Raw genomic sequence first — 10,849 nt, 5'->3', positions numbered from 1 at the left:
CCTTTTTTGACGCCATATTTCATAAATCGATAAGCGTGGGGTGTTGGCAAAAACTGCAAGAAGACACTGTTGTCAAACTATGTGGTGGAGTTGCAAGCCATAGAAATGAATAGTGCACGTCCACGGAGAAAGGGGTGAATCAGGAACCCCCCATACCACGAAGTAGATGCGAGAGGAAGATGACGCGCTCACCAAAGCGGCGTTGCAGTACCCGGACCGAGGTAGGTTCCCCCATCGGTCTTTGAACCACGGGAGGGCGAGTGGGGGCCACATCGGTCGTTGGCAGATATCTGTGCCGTCAGAGTGCCCCGATCTCCTCCTGGGTGATGACAGAAGGCCTCCATCGTCCCTGTTGCTCGATGCCTTACAACTCCTAGCGGCAACCCTCTTACCAAACTTCATGGCCTTGGTTTCCCCAGCAGAGGCACCCTCGCCGACGCCCTCGATGCCTTACAACTCCTAGCGGCAACCCTCTTACCAAACTTCATGGCCTTGGTTTCCCCAGCAGAGGCACCCTCGCCGATGCCCAATTCTCTCTCTCTCTCTCTCTCTCTCTCTCTCTCTCTCTCTCTCTCTCCCTCTCTCTCCCCCACCTCTCCCTCTCTCTCCCTATCACATCAGCGCTGTGCCGGCTACGGTGTGCGAAGAAGAGAGTGTGCTACGATGGGAGGAGGGATTGGGTGATAGAGATGTGAATATAAGTTAGGGTTACGGGGCTTTGGGGGCGCGTCCTTTTGTGCTATTGACATAAAGAAAATACTAAAAAGCCCATGGGTACATCCATGTGTGGGGCCTGTCAAATTGTGCCTCTAGTTGGCAAGCCGGCCGCCCGCACCCAAGTGGTGCCAACGGAACAACATGACAGGTAGGCCGCATGCGCGATCCAGCACTACACCCGCAACGCAGGATCCGGCTAGCGCGAACGAACCAGACAGACATGTGAAGAATGGTCTTGACAGCATGGCCCCATGCGCGAATCATCGTTGTGGGTGAGACGCAAGACCCGCATGGCGTGAGCGAACCAGCCCACCAGAGGGCGCACACGCTCCACACGGCATACCCGCCTGGGGCCAATGAAACCTAACCGGTTGGCTCCACGCGCAAGTCGGCTCAAACGGGCACGATGCACGCCCCCACGTGCGAGCCGGCATATGGGCACTAGACACACCATGACTGTCAGAAGTAGACCAGCCTGGTGCGAGGCGAGGACGTCGACAGGTGGGTTCGGGCACAACTTCACGCATGGGGCAACGTGCTATAGGGCGTTCACAGGCGTGCCTGACGCTGCCCAATGACGGTGACCATGGGCACGCCCCACGGTCCACCCGCCATGGATCCTCGGGTCGCCAGGATATACAGCGAAAAGACATAACAAAGACATCTGTTGTAAAACTAATCTGCAACTTGACCTATATTGCAAAATAATCCGCAACATAACCTTTTCGCTGCATATCCTTTTCCCCAACTGATTATGGTACCTGGGCGATGCTAGAAGGAGATAATGAGAGGAATTATTCCATATGGCCATAGAATGCACTGCTTCTTTTCTTTATCATGAGCTGAAGTTCAACTTTCATGTGCCTCGAAGTGTTTGGTGTCTGGTCCCTCTTATTTAGAGTAATGCCATTGGGGACCAGGCGTGCCTGGTTGGTCTGAGCTTTTTATACGAACTCGATATTTTGGTTTAAGAATTCAATGCATCAGTCATACATGCTACAGTATGGTGCAAACTGTGAATAACTTCTACAGAATTATTGCACATTTCATCATTTGCTTTCATCCTAGTCTATTTTGCCTTTGCAAGAAGTACAGAGTACTTGCATGCAACCTAAAATTTCCATTGCGCTCTAGAGTACATGTTCATTTCCATGGTTAAACTAGCACCGGTGAAGAGCTAATGCAAAGACTTATGTATCTGGTTAAATTAGTTTGCATCACCCAAATATATAAGGACCAAATTCAACCGGCATGCAAAGAAATGTATTATCTCCGTTCCGAATTATAAGATGTTTTGGCTATTTCAATATGGACTACATACAGACTGAAACGAGTGAGCAGACACACTAAAACGCGTCTATACATCCGATTTAGAAAAAAGTTAGAACATCTTATAATTTGGAACGGAGGGAGTAGATCCGTTCAGAGATTCACATCAGCTAATTTCGAAACGCAACATAATATACATACTGAAATGCAAGATAAACTAGAAGAATACCCGTGCGTTGCTACGGGCTATCCACCATGTTATCGTCAACATCCGGGTCCAACACAAAACCCCAACCCACGATGCATCTTCCCCTTTTTTGTCGGAACCTCCCCTTCTTGCTCGATTTCCTGTTCTAGCAGGACATTTCTCACTGGAGCCACTTCTTTTAAAACCAGATGACGCCCACCTCATCTTTGTCATGCATTGCAACAGGGATGGAATTTTTCATGTTTATAATATAATAGAGTGGGTTAACGTAACACATATTATTGACACAACATAACAAGTAACTATAGAAATCATTCTCAAAGGTCCATTCAACTTTGCAAATGCACACTGACATCGGAGGTGAGTGGAAATGTGAACATATTCCTAGTCATCAATATGCTCCACCTCCAGCCCACACATCGTTCATTGCTACAAGGGATAATTGTCGTTCTTCTCTTTCTCGTCCTTACCTGCATCTTCTAATTCTAGCCTCTTCGCCAACCAGCAACACGTCAACATTAGTGTTTTCGTCATCAACGCCTCATCTTCTTCTTTGCCATTCCTTGCCAGCTTTAGTTCTCATTCCTAATTATTTTCTAGAATATTAATTATTTCTTTTTTTTGTTTTATTTCTTAGAACAATCTTTTGTTCTCCAACACCGTAGACTACTTGGTGGCTTTAGTTCTTTTTCCTTCTTATGCTTGGAATACCCCTCTTTTCCATAATGGAATGAACCACCTGACCAATGTTGTGTCATGTTGTCCTCACCGCGAACGTTTCGACAATAGTCGGCGTGTGTACATCCTGTAGAGCATAGTCGTCATCCATCATGGTGAACGCTAGATCGCCCATGTCGCGAGCTCATCGTGGTCGTTGTCCATGTTGGCAAGCGGTGCTCGGCTATGTCGTTGAGAGCCTGTTGATCGTACGCCCATAAGAAAGAAGATATGTTATTTTTGTTGTATTAGGAAACTTGTGATTTCCAATTAATAATAGAGATAATAATAAATGACATATCGCATCGGAGTAGTGCTTCGTTATGCGGGAATATATGATTTTGTTTTGGAAGGTTATCAAGAAATATCTTATGTCTATCTTCTAGGAAGGTGATCTAACATATATGGTGCGATTTCTGAATTCTTAATTACTTGTTATTTATGTAATTGAATTGAATCTGTACCTGCCAAGGCAAGTACGAAACAAGATCCCCTTAATGGGATTTGGATTTTTAACAGGAGGGAGAATAACCAGCGGAAGGGGTGGTGAGAGCCGGGACGAAATAAAACCGGACAAGAAAATACCGTACCAGGCTACCAACTCCTCCATTAGGAGTACAGATGAACTACAATAGAGTAATGGATCCGTCCAAACTGCCATTCGGCTAGTATATTTGTTGATACACTTCCTTGCGGGGGTGGTAGAACTTAGGGATACAACAATGAAAATGGTAGCAACAAACCTAAAGAGTAGTAGAGACAAACAAAAATTGCTCCCAAGAACAGAACACAAATTTTATCTGCTACTCAGCACAGCTAAATATATCTTCACACATCAGGAATGGCATAGGCAAATTAGTAACATGTTTGAATATTTTAATGAAAAGATGATATAGTTGTGTTTCGAATAAATTGGTCAACGTTCTCCCAGAAAAAGGAAACGTACATACTCCATGTGAAGAAAAATCGGAGTGCATCCACAACAAACAGTACTAATGGGTTTGAAGTTCCAATAAACACAAATGAGGGGCACACTGGGGATATGACTCAGCGAGTATGATAAAGGCCAGAGGAAAAAAATGAACAAAAAAGAAACAGGGTAGAACTCCACGTGCAATATCTTGGGACAAACTCCCTCATATGTTCGATGATATTACAAGGTACTTGTACATATTTCGTCTAACAAAGTGTCCGACTAAATTTATTTTTGTTATCCATCAGAGAAATAAAATCAGAGCACACCCACAATTGGTTTTTACCACTGTTTATGACATTCCAATCAAGACGAATCAGGGTAAGACTGCGGATATGACTCGGTGAGTACGATAAAGATCAGAGGAAACAATTAAACAAAAGAACTGAATCCAGATTGTGGTCTGAAGGAAAATTATGACTATTACGTAACACCATGAGGAACTACAATACCAGACGTACCATACTATTTTGGCATCATAAATAATAAATCTATGTTGGTAATTTCCTGTCACTTGTATGAATCAATTGATAAGGTGCACTCCAAAAACTTCAAATCATTCTCGGAAAAAATAAATAAATAAACTTCAAATCATTATAGGGATACATCCAATACTAAAAATTTCAAGTACTCAGCCGAGATTAGGAACAAACTTAGTGTCTTACAAGAATGGTTGGACGCGCTTTGCTGCACCGTTGTTGTTGTTGGGTTTCTTTAAAATATCACTTTGTTTTAAAATTTAAGGTGTATTACTTTTTGAAAAGGCAAACCTTTTAAGTTTGATTAATTTTGTAAAGAATTATATCAAAATCCATAATATCATATTGGTATTTTAATATTCATAATGAAATGAATTTCCATACTTTGTTTAATGTTATGGCTGTCGATATTTTTGCTCTGAACTTGGTCAAAATTAAAGAAATTTTACTTTCTAAAAAACGAATACCCCTTATATTTTTGGAACTGATGGAATATTTAGTTTGGCGGGTGGAGGAGATGATAGACTATGTTTAATTTATATTTATAATGGGTTGATTTGGTGGGTCTTTCATTGTGTGATTCTATGTTATTCGCTAACCAGTCTATATTTACGTGGAGAAATTTCTATGTCGGTGGTTGCATATACTATATTGATGCCACAATATCACATGGTGACGCTTTTTTTTTCTAGGTGGTGGAAGGGTGTGTTGGATTGATATGTTTTTATAGGCTGGTTGCTGCTGACTAATTTAAAATTGTTGACCCAGTCGAAATTTAAACTAAATCCAAAATTGAATACCTCAATTGAATGAAAGAGCTTCAAAATTAGGGAAACACGGTGCCTTAAATGAATTGAATTGGATAGCTTGAGAAATTTTTGACCTGGTCAAAATTAGATGACACAACTCTAAATTGAATACCTCGAATAATTGTGAGATCTTAAAAATTAGAAAGCATAGTGTATAGTACAAAATAATTGAATGAGATAGCTTTGTGAAATAGTTGACCGGTCACAATCGGTGACCCAATTATAATTGGAGACCCCGATTGATTATGGGCTCTTCAAACCTAGGGAGCTTAGTGTTATAGAGGATGGAGCTCACCATACTCAGCCGAACAACAACAATCCATTAAGTAGTACACATTGGAGCTGGACGAGCTCCTGTTGAGAGAGGAACTAGTGTGGAGACAAAGGTTGAGAGCCACTTATTTGAGTGAGGGAGACCGGAATACAATCCATTAAACTTGATCCAGCTGGTATTGCAGTTCCTGGTGTAGTGGAGAAAGAGATAATTTTCTTCTGAAAACACGATCTGTCATGTTTCCCCTCTCCTGATCCGGATTGTACTGGCTGAGTCACATCTCCAATATTGCCTGATCCATGTTGATAGGAACACATACACATTGGGTGCAGTCTGTTGTGGCCTTGTGGATGCATATCAATTTTCTAGGAACTACCTTCCCTAGGACCAGGTTACGACGGGCCATGACTCAAAACCATGACTCACCATCTATCAAATCATTGCCTAACATTTGTACACATGCAAATGCAGTTCATTTGAAATTTTGTCAAATCTTGAATTTGTTCTCAGTCTCCATGAATTACATAGGTGTTTTTTTACATAGGTGTGTTAATTAAGAGGTCACACTTTTGTAGATGCATGAGATGGCTTGCATGCACCCTTCGTACCTAATTACATACAGAAAGTCATCAGTAATGTCTTCAATCTTCAGTTCCAGCTTGGCCTGCATCCGTCCATCCATGCATTCTTGCTAGTTGCTACCGGCCTTCGAGGTTTGTGATGGTCAACTCATTGCTGGATGTGTTCACCACGTTGAGAAGGTCTGCCGGAGTTCTCACCGGTGTGCAGACCACTGGCCGAAGTGGACGCCCTGGCACCTGTTGGTGCGACAACATGGGGATTACGACAGCCATTTGCGGCCGTTGGCTCGGGCTCTCCTGAACGCACAATAGCCCTACCTGGATGCATGTCGTAACATGCTCTAGCTCCGCCGGGGAGCAGCCGCCGCACACGGCTTGATCAAGGAGCTCGAGACTCCTGTTTTCTTCTAACAGATTCCATGCCTGCAAAAAATTATTCTGTGTTGTCAAGGTCATCTTTGAATTCAATGTGGTTCCATCAAAATATGTTTCTTAGTTCAAGCAAACGGGATTGAGACTTGGGCCATGTAGGTACAAAATTTCAAATTAGAATGAATTTTATAAAACCACACAAATGTCATTTTGATTATTTTGCTTGCGGTTGAAGGAAAGGTAATTGATTGCTTACATGAGCTATCATTTGAAACTTCGTTGGTTCCTCCTGCCACTGACGATCTCCAGCAATAACACACCGAAGCTGTACACATCTTGCACGAATGATACCATGCAGTCCATGGCGTACTCCGGTGACATGTAACCATTGCCATTGTGCATCACCATACAAAAACCGGTCAGAAAAGCTGTCTATAGAAATAAGAAGTCGAGGTAAATTATTGTAGTACTTGACAATGGCGAGTTATGCAAAGTTGCAGTTCTTACTATGTCCCAACAATCCTTTCTGTGATGGTGGAGTCCTGAGTGTTGTCTCCGCTGTTGAGTTAGGGTGTCATCATGTCTTAATTACTGACCAGGTTAAGTTTAGAAGAGTTACCATTTGTGACTCTATGTTCTAGTTGTACGGTTAGCATACTAGTAGCTTTTGGGAGCACTAGTTGTATGCGAATAGGCTTAGGCAAATAACGATCAGTGTAGCCAGTTACTAGGAAATGTTGTTTCGCAGCTTGTTGTGTTGCATCAGGAGTTAGTGTGTGTGTTGTGCTAGGATTAGTTTGAGTTGGTTCGAAAGCTTGTTTTCGTCGAGCAAGGGTGCGTCAATTGTAATCGAGGACATTTGAAAAGAAAACAGAAGTAACGGTACGAGCCTTTGGCTATAAGATTTTTGTGCATGTGTGTATGTTGTTTTTTATGTTATCGAAACCGAGAGCAAAATCCCAACAGTAGAATAGAATGGAAACGGTCTAGCGTCTGTCATGCATGATTATATGTTAAGGTGACATGTCGACTAAAATAACACACTTCCCTTATTCCATAATATAAAAGCGTTTTTTATACTAGTGTAGCTTTTATATTATGAGACGGAGGGACTATTTATCATGTCGAGCGAAATAGTTTATGGCAGGTATACAGATGCTCTGTCGTCTGAAGTATTATTTGCCCCGTGTCAAATGTTGGAGCTCCCGCCATGGTTGGCATGTGACCATGCCATTGAAAAAAGGCAAAAGCGATGCCATGCATTGCCTTAACTAGTTGGACAGGAACGAAAACAATCTATATCGGTACATTATAATCTGACGTACCAACGATGCCTTCTGATCTTTGCGTCCATTTGAGTGAACCTACTAATTTATGCCACGAATATTCTGCTCCAAATTAAGAAACATCAGTGCATGTGTGTGGCTTTTGGAAGCCCACCTAACACGAGTCGCTGTCGTATGCTTACATATTCATGACTGCCCAATAGCACAAAATGAATAATTGCTTTTCGGGTATGTTACGTACTTGTGTAGGAGCTATCCACCGCAGATTTGGTATGCTACGTTGGAGGAGGTACCCACCGGCGAATCAGTTTATAAACAAGACTGGTCACTTGGAGTACAAGAGAGATTATGATGTAAGCTAAATTAAGTTACTAAATTCAAACTTTCTACCGGCATGCCCCCACAGTTCCATGTATGAATATGCATGCACGTCTATAAATAGCATGCACAAGTCTAGCTCTTAACACACAACAACAAGAGCTGCATCCTCACTTAGCAGTGGCAGTGCTCATCACAGCTAGTCCATCTTTCGCAGCTTACGCTCAGTAATCTGTTGCATTTTCAACGATGCAAGGCCTCGCAGTAACTTCCAAGCTGTCACTGGCCGTCGTGGTCGTGGTGTTTCTGCTGGGCTCCGCAGGCGCTGTCCACGGCCTGAGGAGGGTCGTCTCCAGCAGCTCCGACGAGCCGTGCAACGAGATGACGCTCTACTACCACGACATCCTCTACAACGGCGTCAACAACACGAAGAACGCGACGTCGGCGGCGGCCACAAAGCCCACGGCGCTGAGCACGACCCACTGGAAGAACGGCACCTACTTCGGCACGCTCGTGGTGTTCAACGACCCCATGACGGTGGGGAAGGCGCTACCCGTGGCAGGGGAGGAGCCTGCGGCGCGCGCCCAGGAGTTTTACTTCTACGACAAGCAGGAGTCATACACCTCCTGGTTTGGCTTCTCCATCGTCTTCAACTCCACGGCGCACAAGGGCACCCTCAACCTCGTCGGTGCGGACCTCATGGATGACAAGACGCGGGACCTCTCTGTCGTCGGCGGCACCGGCGACTTCTTCATGGCGCGGGGCATCGCCACCCTCCGCCTCGATGCCTCCGAGGGAACCGTCTACTTCCGTCTACAGATGGACATCAAGCTCTACGAGTGCTACGTATGAGGATTTATATTAGGGTGGCACATCCATTTGCTGTGCTGGTGTGTGTCAATAAGGATGCTGCTCTGCTTGTCTATGCTTTTCGATTTATCTTGGTGTGTCAGGGCAGGTTTGTGTGTCATCGTCGCATACGTTGATATGTATGCGAAATGAACTGCATTTTTTCGTCTTTATTGATTATTTTGTAAGTGTTTAAAATATATATTATTTTGTAAGTGTTAGTTCCGGGGAGGTATCTCTTCTACATATTATCTAAAAGAAGATCCAATCTGTTGGTGGTAATTCAATCCACATTGTCCCATCCTATTTCGTTTCGGGAATGCGAGGAAATGCCCTCCAAAGGCCATCTAACTGCCGATGAAATACAATAAACGAAACTACTGCACACACGATAGTTGTGATCAACAACATCAAGACGAGAGCTAATCCAGCCGCTGGAGCTATTTTGCCTTGGACTTGGATGGTGGGATATGTCATATCGTGTGCATTGCGTCTGGATAGTGCCGTGCATGTAGCACTGCTCTAAAATAAAATTGAAGATCTTGTTAGTTAACAAACTTATTTAATGATTTTAATAATTTTTCTAAATAATTTTGAGAAATTGCATCGATATTAGATACAATGTTTGGTTGTTTATTCGTCTAAAAAAGTTACATATATTGATCATCAACATATTCTCTAGAACCAATATTGACCACGGTTTATTGATGAAATATATTCAAATCCCAAGATAATGGCACTCGAAATTTCAAACTGAGACTGTGCTGATGCTCGAGACAAAAGAACTGGAGGAACTATTTGAGATCATACAGATCTTTGCAAAAACACATAATCTTATATTTTTTGAAAAAAAGTCTTATAGTCTAAAGGTTATAAATACTCCTTCATTCATAAATGTGTCGTGCCCGTTTTGGTTGTTTTGCAAGATGCAATTAGGTAATGGTTAAACAAAACCAAAATGAGTAAGTGTCTACAATTCATTCAACATGCAAGACCCATATAGCATGAGGACGATGATGTGAAAGGAAGATGATGGCCCCACGTGCAAGTTCGCTGTGGGTGCGGCGCAAGACCCATATGGCGTGAATGAACCAGCTCGCTAGAGTGCGCCCGCGCTCCACCCGCGTGTACCCGCGTGGGGCCAAGGAAATCTAACCGGTCGGCTCCACGCGTGAACTGGCTCAAACGGGCACAACCATGCCCCCACATGCGAGACGGCATATGGGCACTAGGAACGCCACCCCTGTCGGAACCAGACCAGCCTGGCACGAGGCGAGGACGGCGACGACTGGGTTCGGGCATGCCTTCGCGCGCGGGGTAACGTGCTATAGGGTGCCCATAGGTGTGCCCGACGCTGCCCAATGACTATGACCATGGGCGCGCCCCACGGTCCACTCGTCATGGATTGCCCAGTCGGGTCGCCAGGACATGTGATGTCCGTGCAGATCGGACAGCATGCAGTGCCCTCGAGAAGACCCTATGGCATGGTAGCCGGAAACAAACGGCACAAAGGCTTTCTTTGCCCTCAAAGCACGTGGGGAGGCGGGTACACCATCATCCTTTACAGGAGTAATATGTGAAATAGTGTTCTTGAAAGTTCTATGAAAAATATTTTTTAACACAAATTTGTTAGATCTAAGTGATTATTGTTTCAGGTCGGGTGCATGGATACTTTTTTACTATCTCCGGGTATGCACTTTTGATCGATTTGTTGTCAATCATCCTCAGTTGGCTCATAGTATATTGGTTGGAAATTATTTGTGAGAAGGGAATAGAGAGGGATTGGTGAAATCAACGTGTGTTGCTTGAGCCTCGTGGGCATATCTCTGGGATTACATAATGTTCTGGTAGTACAAGACAAGTCAGAATACTTCCTAGTATATCCTATGTTTTCAATTTAATCACAATACTCAACACCCCCCGCAGTCACAACGGTACCGACGCAGACGGCGAGACTGGAAAAGAATCTGAAAGTAAGCCGACGGACACAACCCCCC

The 10,849-nt window shown here is 43.8% G+C and overlaps 1 protein-coding gene across 1 annotated transcript; it reads left to right on the top strand.

Annotated features, from left to right (window-relative positions):
- Window positions 1–8,170: 8,170 nt before the first annotated feature.
- LOC123187152 (dirigent protein 5-like) lies at window positions 8,171–9,122 on the top strand. Its single transcript, XM_044598926.1, has one exon. It carries the CDS (start codon window positions 8,253–8,255, stop codon window positions 8,853–8,855), a length of 603 nt encoding a protein of 200 aa, XP_044454861.1. The 5' UTR covers window positions 8,171–8,252; the 3' UTR covers window positions 8,856–9,122.
- Window positions 9,123–10,849: the final 1,727 nt, after the last annotated feature.

The sequence above is a fragment of the Triticum aestivum genome, chromosome 2A (genome assembly GCF_018294505.1).
Source record: "Triticum aestivum cultivar Chinese Spring chromosome 2A, IWGSC CS RefSeq v2.1, whole genome shotgun sequence".
Lineage (NCBI taxonomy): Eukaryota > Viridiplantae > Streptophyta > Magnoliopsida > Poales > Poaceae > Triticum > Triticum aestivum.
Note: the sequence above shows the minus strand (reverse complement) of the source record. Positions and strands in the feature narration are given on the sequence as shown.